General features: G+C 33.6%; 1 protein-coding gene across 5 annotated transcripts in view; it reads right to left on the reverse strand.

Annotated features, from left to right (window-relative positions):
- LOC143246236 (dual oxidase-like) overlaps nucleotides 1–15,258 on the reverse strand; it is a 126,311-nt gene that overhangs the window by 44,303 nt on the left and 66,750 nt on the right. For all 5 annotated transcript variants that reach the window (XM_076492605.1, XM_076492607.1, XM_076492606.1 and 2 more), the window contains 4 exons: nucleotides 9,061–9,265; nucleotides 8,082–8,248; nucleotides 1,483–1,543; nucleotides 410–506 (listed from right to left, as the gene is read on the reverse strand). In XM_076492605.1, the coding sequence (XP_076348720.1) occupies nucleotides 410–506; nucleotides 1,483–1,543; nucleotides 8,082–8,248; nucleotides 9,061–9,265 (530 nt within the window). The remainder of the gene's footprint in view (nucleotides 1–409; nucleotides 507–1,482; nucleotides 1,544–8,081; nucleotides 8,249–9,060; nucleotides 9,266–15,258) is intronic.

The following is a 15,258-nucleotide window of genomic DNA, read 5'->3' on the forward strand; positions in this document are numbered from 1 at the left end:
TCAGAAAATTTACAGTTACAACACTACTTTATTCATTTCATATTTCATAAATATGTAAATTGAAAGCAATTAGTCTTAGGCGAACTGTATCTTGTGCAATATGGTATTTTAGTAAAGACGGAAATAATGTGTAACGACTTGTAAGAATTGGTCGAACAGAAGGGGCATTAAAATCGTTGTGACGTCAGTAAAACATGCGCATGCCGTGAATCACGAGAAGAATTATGCGCTCTCTAGAATACAATACGGTATGACATATGAATTGCAAAAGCAAGAAATTAAAATATTTTTACTCTTAATTTTGGTTTTATTTGCTCTTGAAATGGAACACTTTCGGGGAACCTTTGGAAGTACCTTTATATTTTGCTAATAACTGAACATGGAACTAGTTTCATACGTATGTTCTTACCTGCGGTACATACCAGGAGGAACCAGAGAGTGCCCGAACCGAAACGCCGCAGATTGGAAGACATGGCTAATTCCTGGATGTAGATCGGGTTTGTAACCTGTAATGCAGACATGTGTCAGAGACGTGAAAACCTTTAGCATATCTTAGGAGTGTTAAGATGTCTTAGATTTCTGAAATAATTCATCTTTTTCTAGACATTACTTCTAATATCCTGCAAAGAAAAATTCAGTAAATATTCTTTGCATGTATTACTTCAGCATTGATCTCCAACTACGATAATGATAGGTATTATTAATTTTTTATTATATTAAGCTAAACGTTGTGGCAATACTTACTTTCAAAATGGTTTTAAGGTCGTAAATCATATACTAAATATATTTTTATTTTTGTACGAACACGTGATTGCTTTATATTCAAGAAAACTTGAATCAGTTAAAAAAAGTAAAAGAAATTGTTTCTTTTCAACATCCTTTAATTCGAGTTTTGCTGTTGGTTCAGTACGTTTTAAATGACATTCAAAAATACGAGTCACGTGCATGTGTAATAAAATAAAAACTACTCTCACCGGCTCTTATTTTTCGTTTCACAATTAGCTAAAGAATCAATTGCAGAAAAAAATGAGACTTTGTATGGATAGAAAATAATTAATAATTATTAATAATTAATACGGTTTTTAGCAGCTACTGACGTAGTTAGTGTGAAAATATTTTTGAACGGAATATGACACATTTACTTATTTAGAAAATAGGTAATATTTGTAATTATTCAAACAAATCCCGATGTTATTCAATTCTTTCGGTAAAATTAATTTTGATAAATATTTTAATACACATTACTTGTCGAAACAAATACAAGAAAACTAAACCAAGCTTTCATAAGTTTATTGTTGATACATGTTATTTAATTAGATATATTTTAGTTAAGAAATAATATTGCTATAACTGCATCAAGGTCTTCATGTACTCTAACATTTAAGTGATATCTTATTTTTCTTATTCTCGTTATTTTGTAATGTGCACGACAAATCCAATAATATGAATAAAACAATAATAAATAAAATCAACAATTGTTACCTGTATACTCCGTCACTTCTTCTCCTATCAAGGCTGGCAAGAACTCGTATATAATGATGTTCTGTAAGTAGATATTTGATAATTAGCTATTTTGTACAAATCCCAGAATTTTTTAGAATAGTAAGAAATGCTCCCTATTAATTACAGTTATTCTTTATCATTTTCCTAAACAACAGTTGTGAAAATATAACACAAAATATTAAAATCTTATAGTTTGTTTGTTTGAATTTCGTCCAAAGCTACACGAGAGCTATCTGCGCTAGCCGTTCCTAATTTAGTAATGTAAAACTAGAGGGGAGACAACTAGTCATCACCACCCACTGCCAACTCTTGAGCTACTCTTTTACCAACGAATAGTGGGATTGATAGTAACATTATAATGCCCCCACTGTTGAAAGAGCGAGCATGTTTGATGCGACGGGAATTCGAACCCGCAACTCTCGGATTACGAGTTGAGTACCTTTAACCACGTTGCTATGCCGACTAAAATCTTATTAAATATGCAATCCATTTAAATCATTTCTACAATTTATAATTGTTGTTTTTCTCTATGAAGTAAAATATTCACTGAGAGTATATTAATCGAGACGTCTCACTGCTCCTGTCAGCAGATGTTTGTCTTGCAGAGAAGTGCACAATTTGGAAACATTAGAAAAAATCCACGAAGCGATTGTAACCAAACGCTACACATGAATTCGCTTATAGTCTGTTTAATTTTGTGCGAACTTCTAAAACAAACAAATCCAAAGTAACTACGTAAATAGATAAGCTAAGCGCTAATATAAAATAAAAATCCATATTAGCAGGAACAAAGAATACAACTATAATAAACGTTTTCTAACTAAATTAGCCAACCAAATTAGGCTTAACATACCGTAAGCACACTGTAAATTTATTAATATAGTATTAACCAAAATGTCTGCGTACTATTGTACTATTGTCTACATGTATCGAGTAGTTATTGAATAAATGTCCGACTAGTAACAGGCATGATAAAACAAACACGTACGAATTGTTATTCTGGTCTCTATAAGTTGTTTTGAGCATTGTTAGTCAAAACACATATGCACACTTGTTTTGCGTACAATCATATCTCGTCACGAACCAAAACTTATAGGACGTCAAATTATTCGACTGTTCTGAAATGGCATGAAGAAAACGAAAATTGCCCGAACAGTAGTGTATCCAAAATGTTGAAACGCCATCGAACTTCAAGAAATCTTGTTCATGGAAAGTCTACTGGTAGATGCCATAAATCTCTACGACAGGAATGCCATGAACACTTCATTCCAGGAAATCCAAAGAAAGAGTGAATAGGAGACTGGTCAAACAAGCTGATTTTGCAAGAAAAGCTACCTGCAAACAGATGTTAACCAGAATTCACCGATGTCACTGTGGTACTCGGACAAGACAGCATGCCAACTTACAGTTAGGACACTGGCGACATTTTTCATCCACCTCAGTGGAGTAACAATGAACTCTAATGTGATGTATGTATACTTTACACACAACTAATACAGTGCGTATCTATGATCAGCAATAAGTGCAAAGTAAGCTAATATTGTGTTTTATGATCTATTCATATACAGTCTTGTGTTAATTATTCGGACAAAAACGTGTTTAACGCGTTCTTTTCAAACGAGAATTTGAAATTTTGAGATACACCGTCATTTATGTGTAGCAAGCAGGCTAAATATTTATAAGCATACCTTTAAAATATTAAACGCTTTAAAATAAGTCACTACATGACACACATACTAGTACTAGGGGCGACCATTGTCAGGCCAGCAGCCACACCCTTTGACGTCGCCCAAATAGGGACATAATCCACATACCTCTTATCAGTTATACTGCTGGTTATTCCAAGTTTTTATATCGACATTACGATTTTTTTTTTAAATACAGTGTTATATGTACATATATACCTTTAAGTAGTACTTGATAAATGAAAACCCGATGTGTTCAAATCCACAAAATTTATTTGTTTGAAAATTCACAATAACAGACAGAAAAGTGCATTTAATAATGTCACATTCTTAAAATTGCTTCATTGCACCTTATAGGAAGTAAACCTATGGTTCAAATGCATTGTGTAAAATAGCTTTCTGCTTGTACTTTGTGTAGATAATATTGAGTAAGCTCATTGTCTTGATCAGTGTTTATTTTAATATGCGATTACCAGTACCAAGTTGCCATGGTAATAGTTTACGATTGAAATGTAGTAGTAGTAGGGCTATGGTTTTAGTACTACAAGCTGACAACACCAAAATTCAAATATTTCCTAATTTTATATCGTAATTTAACTGAAATATTTACAAACAGTGTCTACTGTTTGTTTCGATCATTTGCACAAAACTACAAGAAGGCTAGTAACGCTATCCCTTCCTTATTTTGAATTTACAGTCTCAAAGGAAGAGAACTAATCAATAGCATCCATCGCAAACTTTTGAGCTACTAAAACAGAATAAGGATTTCACCCTCACTCTTGTTATTGTATCGCACCCACGACTTAAAGGTGCGAACATTTTCTATGCGGTAAAGGGGTGTGAACCATAGATTCTTATACTTACAGCCCAACTCTTTTCCACTAAGCCGTGTTCGGCCTAATTGATACAAATCGGAGTTTCAATTACATATGCGCAGAAAAGATAATTAATCAAAGTGCTGTTCTGATAAAGTAATATTTTTATTTTTTTAGAAACTTTATCAAACTAGAAAGATAAATGAGACTGAAAATTTGCTACATATGAAGACCAATCGTTACATAGATGCTAATAATCACTCATAACTTTGCACTATACACGAAATAAGTTATTGATTAGAAACACTATGAATCACGTGAACAAGTATAGCTCCGACTTCTTACCCTTCACAATAAAACTAGTAATTCACAGTTCTCTTGTTTACCAATCAGCAATGTTCTAGGTATTTTTACCTGAACAAATAGTTTCGTTATGAGTTTACTTACTGATTTAGTATTATTCTAGGCCCGGCATGGCCTAGCGCGTAAGGCGTGCGACTCGTAATCCGAGGGTCGCGGGTTCGCGCCCGCGTCGCGCTAAACATGCTCGCCCTCCCAGCCGTGGGGGTGTATAATGTGACGGTCAATCCCACTATTCGTTGGTAAAAGAGTAGCCCAAGAGTTGGCGGTGGGTGGTGATGACTAGCTGCCTTCCCTCTAGTCTTACACTGCTAAATTAGGGACGGCTAGCACAGATAGCCCTCGAGTAGCTTTGTGCGAAATTCCCAAACAAACAAACAAACAAACAAAAAGTATTATTCTAATACCAATTAGAGCTTGGGTAGTAAAGAATATTTTTACAGAAAATTATTCTAAGCATTAAAATATGTGTTACGTGAGAACGGTCGCACTAGTATTCGAAACGTCGTACTGTTCTAATCCCCCCCAGTGACACAGCAATATGTCTACGGACCTGTACCACTAAAAACCGGGTTTCGATACCAGTGTTGGGCAGAGCACAGATAGCTCTGTGAGAGGCTTTGTGCATAATACAAAACAACAACAACTATTCTAAAAAACAATCTTCATTACTATAGAAGCTATTACTTACAATAAAATAACAGTACTTGAATATTCATAATACACGGTTCTCTTCTTTACTAATTAACAATGTGGTGACACTGCTTCAAGCGCTAACTAATGTTACTTAACATTTGTAATTCACGGTTCTCTTCTTTACTGTTCAACAATGTGGTGACACTGCTTCAAGCGCTAACTAATGTTACTTAACATTTGTAATTCACGGTTCTCTTCTTTACTGTTCAACAATGTGGTGACACTGCTTCAAGCGCTAACCAATGTTACTTAAGATTTGTAATTCACGGTTCTCTTCTTTACTGTTCAACAATGTGGTGACACTGCTTCAAGCGCTAACTAATGTTACTTAACATTTGTAATTCACGGTTCTCTTCTTTACTGTTCAACAATGTGGTGACACTGCTTCAAGCGCTAACTAATGTTACTTAACATTTGTAATTCACGGTTCTCTTCTTTACTGTTCAACAATGTGGTGACACTGCTTCAAGCGCTAACTAATGTTACTTAACATTTGTAATTCACGGTTCTCTTCTTTACTGTTCAACAATGTGGTGACACTGCTTCAAGCGCTAACTAATGTTACTTAACATTTGTAATTCACGGTTCTGTTCTTTACTAGTGAACAATGTGGTGACGCTGCTTCAAGCACAAGGCAATATTATTTGAGCATTTTAAGGTATTTTTTAAAGCTAGTTAGAAGCAGCGATTAACAAATATCTAAAAAGAATAAGATCTACGTACAAACTTATATCTCCTGTTAGAAAAAAGTCAGTCATAGCACTTTAGTTGGTGAAATTTTAACAAACAACAAATACTGACATTTGAAGTGTCGTAGTTTCTTCAAGATTAATGCACGTAGTTCCTTACAACTATTAGTATTCTAAAATTTTACATCATACTTTCAAAGAAAAATCCGACTATAGAGGTCACTATATAATATTTTCTGTAGTTTCATTTTTATAGAGAATATAAATTATCCGAAATAGATGTGCTGTACATCAATGTCACGCCTTTCGCTCCCATCATATAAAGTTTGATCCCTTTAGTGGATAAAAGTTGCACATTTTATAAATTTCTACTTAACAATAAACTAATGTATGGCAACAACTGTAGCATTAATTTGTATATTATCAAAGAGTAGCTTTTTATATAATTGCCAAATTAATTAAATTTTCAGGCTCCCTCTTCCAATTTCACAATTTAACCACCAAATAAGTCATAGGTCAGATCAGTTTCTAAACACACTAATCACAGACCTATTGCTGAAACGGTCTAAGAATAATGCATGCATTTCTTGAAGTATTTTAATTTCGATGTTTGGTTTACACAAACATAAGCCCCCGCTGATACAGCGGTAACTCTACGGATTTACAGCGCTAAAATCAAGGGTTAGATTCCCATCGGTAGATTCAGCAGATAGCTTGATGTGGCTTTACTATAACGAAGCACACACACACACACAAATATAACTGAACGTCGTTACTCATATATTTCGCCCTCTGTTCTCCAGCTTACATAGTGAAAATATTTTATCAATTTTACTTAAATAACTATTACTTAATTAGAATATACAACACTCAGTCCTTGAAATGCCCTCTCATAATTTTCTAATATGACATCAAATAGATATATGTAGGATATAAAATATTTTTCTGATATTTTATAATAAAACTGTCGTTTAATATTTCTATTTTTCGACATGCACTGAATTATAATTTTAGCATTTAACGCAGCATTATCATTACTTATACCTAGCGTTATGATGCGTAGATGTAGTATCTTCTAGATGAGTAGAATCCCCGACGAGTAACAAGCAAAACTGACTTAGTTTAATCTGTTACGTAACTGTAGTTTCCTATCGGGGTGTTTAATTATCGAATACAAAAAATACAGTGTACTTAGTTCAGTCTTGTACGTAGATATCTGATCTGCAGCAAACAAAATTAATTGAATAACCAGAATATAGTTATTATGAAAAAGTGGTTGTTTTTAGGGTTAAGACAAGACTAGTGTACATTTTAAATAACACATGTTAAAGGAGAAACTAACGTTTAATGATATACAATAAATACTTAAATATAAAACTAAGACAGTCTTAAAATAAAATTAAAATTATTTACTTAATAATTTACTGTATAATGATAAAAATACAACAAAACATGAAGCTGGGAAGAGTCTGAAATACTTCTGATTGCGTCATCATCAGAAGTGCAACATTTTGTGAGAGTTAAGACCCATATAAGAACGTTATTCGTAATCCACATGATCAAAGCATTAATATTATTAACGTTAGTAATCTTACTAAAATAACTAAATGTAATAAAAGAATTTTAAACTATTGGTAAAGATGAAGGAACAGCGGGAAATGCTGCTAATAGATAGTGTAAAACTTTTTATATTAAATTCGTATGCCAATTTAATCATATGGTTATTGAGTAAAATACAAGTCTTAACTCTTGTGAAATATTGCCTTGCTGATGATGACACGATAAGAATTAGAAACATGTAGTGTATAAGACTGTTCCCAATTTCACGGGTTTTTTTTTATCTTCTTACAGTAAATTATTAAGTAAAATGTTTTGGTTTTTGAAGACTGAAAACATCACATTTTTTTAGATATTTATTGTAATCATTAAATACTTGTTTTTATTAAAATTGACTTAATGATCTACGTGTAAATCTATTGAATTTGTTGAAACAGAAAACAAATTTTATGTTTGAGCATCGACGTTGTCAAGATTAACAAGCTAGAGTTATGGTCCTATGAATCAAAGAAAGTCCAGTAGTAACTAGTCAAAACAAGTTCCGTATCATGCAGTAATTTTCTGTACTAACATATACTGTTGTAATAATACGTTATCTTAATTTTATCCGTATTCTCATATCATGTTAAATAAACTTTAGTGACTAAATCAGATCTCTTTCTAAACACATTTTATGAGAAATTATATGTGACATTTAAGTTCACACCTATTCCCACTGTTAAATTTACTCATACTGTGGTATGTTTCATTATGAAATAAATATAACTGCTACGTACTTGCATACTGGCAATTACCCATTGTCTGGCTCTATGGAAAACCTCTTCGTCTGACCAGTCTGGGTGTTCCTTATGAATTCTCGAAGCCAGGACGTTATGCCACCGAAAGAAAAGGATTCCAAACGCTAAGAGAGCTGGATTCTGATTACTCCTAGGATCCCCGACAACTAATAAATATGAACAAATTCATCAGAAATAATTATTGTTCTCAGGTAGCATGCCAGAAAGTCTCATATAAGCCTAATCATGATGAACATTTAACTCTTGGGTGACGTTAACAGTGATGTTTTCGTGTTTATTACTTTTGCTTCTTGAAAACTAGCAATAAAGAGGAACAAGTAGTTTTGTACACATACTTCGAGTCTCTTGTCCAATTACACCTCATCATACATTCACACTTTCAACATAAACAACAACAAAAATTTAAATAGTTTGTCACCAACAATGTAATATGTTACATAGGTTTGATTTCTGTAATTAGTACAACACAAACTGCCTATTGTACTAGTACGTGATTAACGACAAACAAATCCTCGTCACACCAAACATGCTCACCCTTTCCGCCGTGGGGGCGTTAAAAAGTGACGATCAATCCCACTATTCGTTTGTAAAAGAGTTGGCGGTGGGTGGTGATGACTTGCTGCCTTCCCTCTAGTTTTGCATTGCTAAATTAGGGACGGCTAGCGAAGATAGTCCTCGTGTAGCTTTGTGCGAAATTCAAAACAAACAAACAACAAACTAATTCAGGGCCATAATTCTAGTATTGTACTTAATTTTTTTCTCATCGAAAAGTAGCTTTTCATATGATTGTTACTTTTCAAAGAACTCCCAATCTGTGGCTCAAATAATATTGTATTGGTTTCCCAAGCTCAATCTACCACTTTTACATTTTTACCGCCAGGGATCATAGAAAATGTTAATTTTTGTTTTTGTAATTTTCTTCATGTATATTGTAATTTATAAGAATAATTTTACATACGGAACATTCTTTCCGGGCTCAGCATTCCCAAGTACTTAGCTGGCGGGGAATTCATCAATGGTGCCCTCTCGGTATTTTTAGGTGGATAATTATTGTCTTTGTTTCGACGAAACGTTCCATTTTTGAAGGATCTCATGGAATTGACCCAAGCTTCGCTGGTACTATACACAAAACTACCATCAATCCAGCTTGTCACCAAATTAATCTAGAGAAAAAAATTATTCTGTAAATAAATTACAAGTAAAATAATCCAAATACATTAAACTACTAATCCTGTCCAGTTAAGCTATAATTCATAGACTATCACTAATTAATCAGCAAGTATAGAATATTGTATGTTTTCACTTATCCTGCCTGATCATAAAAGTACAAAAAATTTTCATTTATCCTGCCAAATTTTATGATGCCAAATTGATTTAAGATAAATCTAAATTATATTCTACTAAAATAGTACCATTCTTAAACAAATCAGCACGTTAAAAAACATTACAGATACTGTGTTGGCATAGTTTCTTTCTTTCTAGTTTGGAGACGACGTTTTGGACACCAAAACTAGTGAGAGAACGTAGATGCTGTTTACGTGAAGCTATTCAATAAATGAATAATTTTCCCATGAGGTGGCCAAAGGCCACCTGGAGAGATCACTTGTTTTAGCCATTCGCATTATTTTCCAGTAGTGTGTTAGTCAGTAGACACTAAAATGACGTCACGTGAGGGACTCTGCAATTTCTACTGCTATGATTCAGTAAAACATACGCACGACATAAATCACGACAATAATTATGCATTCTGTAGGTTACAATTTCAAAACGAATAAATAAATGTATTTGTTACTCTTAATTTTGGTTTTATTTACTCTCGAAACAGACACTTTTGGAGACTCTCGGGAGTATATTTAACATATGAGATGATGTTTTTAAAAATAAAAAACTTTCCCGGCATACGTTAGAACTTAAATCTCAACCACCCGTTGTTCAAGTAATTAAGTCTGATTGACAACCTAGTTTTTATATTTAGTCATATAATTTTCATGAAAAGAAAGAATTTAATTTAGTTAAATGCCACTGATATTGAAACTTGATTTTCCTAAAACAGAAACCTTCCTATAAAAAACAAACCTCCAACATATGACAATCAAGGTCATTCAAGTCCCAATTGCCAAGGTCATACCAGTGTTTTTAACACGTCCGTTACTTGGCCTAGTAATAGTAGCCAACCTTGTCTTAGAAACGGTTGTCATTAACTTGACTCTGATTGGACTATCTAGCTGCTTCCCTTCTAGTTTATCATTTCGAATTAAGGACAACTAGGAGCATATAACTTTCGTGAAGTTTTGCGTGAAAATTATAAAATTTATATTTATATATACCATACATGATTATATATTTGTTTATGGGTGTTTTTGTGCACCCGGATGTTGATTCATATTGTCATATTTGGAAATAACAGATTAGTTTTAATTAATACCATCCACTTTCACACGGATGGTGTAAAATAAGGGTTGAAAAGTATAATATTGCAAAAAAAAAGGTTTTTACTATTTTAGAAACATTTATGGATTATATTGCAAAACTAGTATATATGAAACATTTGATACACTGACAATTTGATCCACAAAATTACAAAGTATAGGTTCAATTTAAAAAAAAATATTGTAAGCTCGGGAAAACTTAGCAAAATTATTTAACAGGATTATAAAGTTTAGTTTTTTAATGAAATATTATTTCATGCTAGGACACTTTGATCACCAGTTGCAAAATTCAAACAAAACTCTGTAAATAGAACTGAATGACGATTTATATGTAAAATCCTTGATTATTAAGTCCATATGGACAAAACAGATCATTTGAAGAACCTTAATCATCATTAGTTGATTATTATCGACTAGGCTTATAATTAAATGAACGTATCGAGTGTTTTTAAATGTGCTATTAGAATAGTTTGTTGTGGAAAATTTGTTTAAACACAGTCTTTCTTCTTAACCATTTCTGTGACCTATTCAGCTCTAAGTCCGCATTTAAAGTTCTTTGCTCACAGAAAGCTATATTATTAATTTTTGTACGCAAAAGCACATACAGTTCGAAATCCTATGTGATACATTTAGCAACACCCTGGTGACCAAACGCTATACTTCTTGTGTGTGTTTTCTTATAGCAAAGCCACATCAGGCTGTTTGCGGAGCCCACCGAGTGGAATCCATCCCCTGATTTTGCGTTGTAAATCCGTAGACATACTGCTGTACTAGCTGGGAGCTCTATACTTCTTGTTAATTAGAAAAACTTGTTTTGTGTGTGTGTGTGAAGTCATTAGAGATACAAAGCAATGCTCATGAGTGAAAAATTAGGTTTAAATAAACAGTGTTTCAGTGCATTTATCTACTTCGCAAAGCTTTGTTTCTGCAACACACTAAACTGTAAGAAAGCTCTGGTTATAGTGCTTTGTCTGCTTCTATTTCCAGGGTGACACTTAAGTCTTTGCACGTCTTAAGGAATAACTTCCCAAGGTCCTTACTCAAGACCTTGTAAGCCTTGTTGCGCCAAGTTTCAGACTGTAAAATACCTAGTTTATCAAGGTTACAATAGTTTTTTTTTGTTTTTTGAAGTTCGAGCAAAGCTACTCGAGGGCTATCTGCGCTAGCCGTCCCTAATTTAGCAGTGTAATTATCACCCACCGCCAACTCTTTGGCTACTCTTTTACCAACGAATAGTGGGATTGACCGTCAAATTATAGCGCCCCCACGGCTGAAAGGGCGAGCATGTTTGGTACGACCGGGATTCGAACCCGTGACCCCCGGATTACGAGTCGAACGCCTTAACATACTTGGCCATGCCGGGCCGGTTACAATAGGAAAAGATTAGAAAGCAACAGTAGCCACAAGTTTATGGAGGTCTGAAGTTCCGGCAAACTGTGCATCTAGCACAAGGAAACAAGTCACAAACAAGGGGGAAGCAAATGCCCTTTCATCTATAATGCAAAGTTATTTTCATATAAAATTCACAATACTAATATTCAGATAATAGTTTTCGAACTTCTAATTTAGACGGATGAGAGCGACACCTTTGGTTTGTTTTAAACAGACTTTGTTGTGCTGGATTCTTGTACATTCTATTAACTTTGTTAAAAGAGATTGTTGAGCAAAGTCAGACACACCAACGTGTAGAATGCTATGCTAATTTTACAATGTTCGAAAACGAAAAATACAAAGGCAAGCATGTATTAAAAGGAAACAAATAGTGTGACAATTTCGAAACCTATGAAAGTCTCTGGTAAGAGAAAAATAACAATATTGTTATACAGTAGAAAATAATAAAATTAGCATGACAATAAAGTTGAAAAATACTGTAGCACACTTCGTCAGGTTGGTAGCATAAATATTTCTTACTATGCAAATGCCATATTTTTAGGTAATGATAAACCAGAGAAAAAAATATATAAATAGATATTGTTTAATTTACAACAAAAATGGTCTGGTATGAACATAACAAAACAATGTTTTCTGTTTAGTATCAAGTTGTTTGAGCAAAACACTCAAATATCACAAGGGCTTCGTTAATGAAGGCGTAACGTTACACTTGTATCACTTCTAGAATTTACATCAGTTATATATATGTAAATTAATGCATTATAGCGACAACCTCGTGCCTGATTAGTTTGGTTTGTTTTGAATTTCGCGCAAAGCTACACGAGGGCTATCTTCATTAGCTTTCCCTAATTTAGCAGTGAAAGACAGAAGAAAGGCAGCGAGTCGTCACCATCCCCCGCCAGCTCTTGGGCTACTCTTTTACCAACGAATAGTGGGATTGATCTTCACTTTATAACGCCCCAATGGCTGAAAGGGCGAGCATGTTCGGTGTGTTGAGGAACTTGAAAAAGGAAAGATTGATGCTAGCACTACCCGTTGTTCCTTTTCAAAACACGGATGGTAAGTTAAGTTGTAAGCTTTAAGCATTTTAGAGAATTTTTTTGTTGAAAAGTTGAGAAAAAAAGCCGTCAGACGTTTCGTCAACTGTTAAGCAAAATTTGAAAGTATCATTAAGGAAGAATAGGATTTTTCCATATTAGTCGTTTGTTTCTTTTTTACGTTGGTCTGTCTGCTGTGTCAATTAAACCCTGGATTTTAGCTATGCAAGTCCAAACTTATCGTTGTCCCACTAGGGAAGAACTTATATTATTCAATGAAAATTGTTAGTAAATGCTATAAAACATGAAACATCAAGAATTAGTTTTATCCCTTTGGAAATTTTAGTAAAAATGTAATTTAGAAATTATGTATTTATGCAACGAGAATTATTGTACAAAACTGTTTACAGCTCTTAGTAACTGTCTTCTTTGTCGCATATTCTAGTAAAACTACTAAAAAACTATCTCAGATAGTCAACAGTACCTATATGTACTATATTCTGATAGAACAGTGATATTTGACCGTTACTCGTATAACGTACCCATTACTCCAAAATGCAGAGCACAGTTATTGTGGTAATGGGATGCGAACAATGGATCTCGAAATCTACAACCACGTACCTGGACTACTGAGTCATACTCGACCTAACTTTGAAAGCATTAATTTGATTTAGCAATTTAAGAAAATATAGTTTAAGATGATACGATATGCCTTCACCAATACATATAAAGCCATCCAAGGAAAATCTACATCTTCATGTCGGACATGGGCGACAATAAACGTTCTGTAATTTATTAACAAGCGTTACATGGATTAACCATTCAGGACATATTGTCCAAAGCTAACTATTGTTATAAGAAACTAGACGTTTCAAGTCCTTTACACGATGCGATTATGCTTACGACAATATAAAAGAGACGCGTGTCTTTCTCAACAGTCAGAATACTGGTTTAGTATCCAATTTCCAATCTGATTTAGTAGAAAAGATATTCTAAGTACCATTAACGTGGATGATTCACCTTTCTGTTATAAACAAAATAGCAGAAAATGCTATACACAGCTATAGAAAACTCACATATTTATTCGTTTAAAACTTTATTTAAAACGCGTTTATTTGATTCCGTTTCGAATTAGTATATCAATTCGTACTCAAGATGCCAAGTATCTCACACATTCGTATCATACTATAGCGTCATCTGAGATACTATGAACATTAGCAAGTTTTTCTTTCGTTTAGTTACACGTACATATAATCTTGGCACTGAGGGTTCACCTGAGTGAATTGTTAAAACAAATGACCCCAGCTTCCATTCTAGAGTTGAATGTCGAATTTGTTCAGTAAACAATTGAGTTATGAACTCAAAATGTTCAAGGCACGAATGCCAGTGCAACTTCATTAGGACGTCATAACATATTGCATTTATAACATCTGATCCAAAGTCTTTTACTGAACGTAAGAGGCTAAGAAACAACAGACTAAGAGATAGTCACAGAGAACGACTTCAATAGTGCAATCAAACAGTGCTAATGTAGATAAACTCTTACTTCTATAAACCACTGCTAACTGGTTATGAAAATAGGCCCACTTTATATCAGTAAGGAAATTAATAGAATGCTTGGTAGTGTTTTAAGCTAGATGGTAGGCTACGTATTTACCTTGCTTAGCAGGTATTGCATTCACAGGAAATATATCAGACCTAGGCTTTGTATTGACTTTTAGAAGGGTCCACTACTCCACTACTAATGTTATAATTATGTCTCGTATTTTTTACGTGTATTGTTGCTTTCACAACATTTCGACTAATAAATTCTCCAACTGTCATTTCGTCGAATAAATATCTTAAGTTTAATAAATGACAGATACGTAAATTATGTATATTATTTCAATGCACCGAACCAAAAGTTATGCACTTCATGTCTTACTTTAACGTTAAAAAATAATAATACAAACATGTCAAAATTTAACTGTGTTATTCGATAATAAAATGTTAACCAACTAATAAAAATAGCCACATTGTTTAATTTTAAGCAACCAAAATTATGATGCTTTAACTAATTCACCATTGTCCACGTGATGACTGGTTGCGCAGCGCAATCAAGTGGTCAACAGAATCACCTACAAGTTGAGTTTGAATCTAATGTAAATTTGAACCTGTGTCTAATATATTCTTTCCACCTTAATTTTGTGTGTTTGCTCATGAGAAGCAACTTTAAATTTTGATTCTATGTATTTCTAAACAGCTCTGGCTCTAAAAACAAAGACAAGGATAAGCAGTTTTCTCCTATGAATACTCAAG

This window comes from Tachypleus tridentatus, chromosome 3, assembly GCF_004210375.1.
Source record: "Tachypleus tridentatus isolate NWPU-2018 chromosome 3, ASM421037v1, whole genome shotgun sequence".
In the NCBI taxonomy this organism is placed as follows: domain Eukaryota; kingdom Metazoa; phylum Arthropoda; class Merostomata; order Xiphosura; family Limulidae; genus Tachypleus; species Tachypleus tridentatus.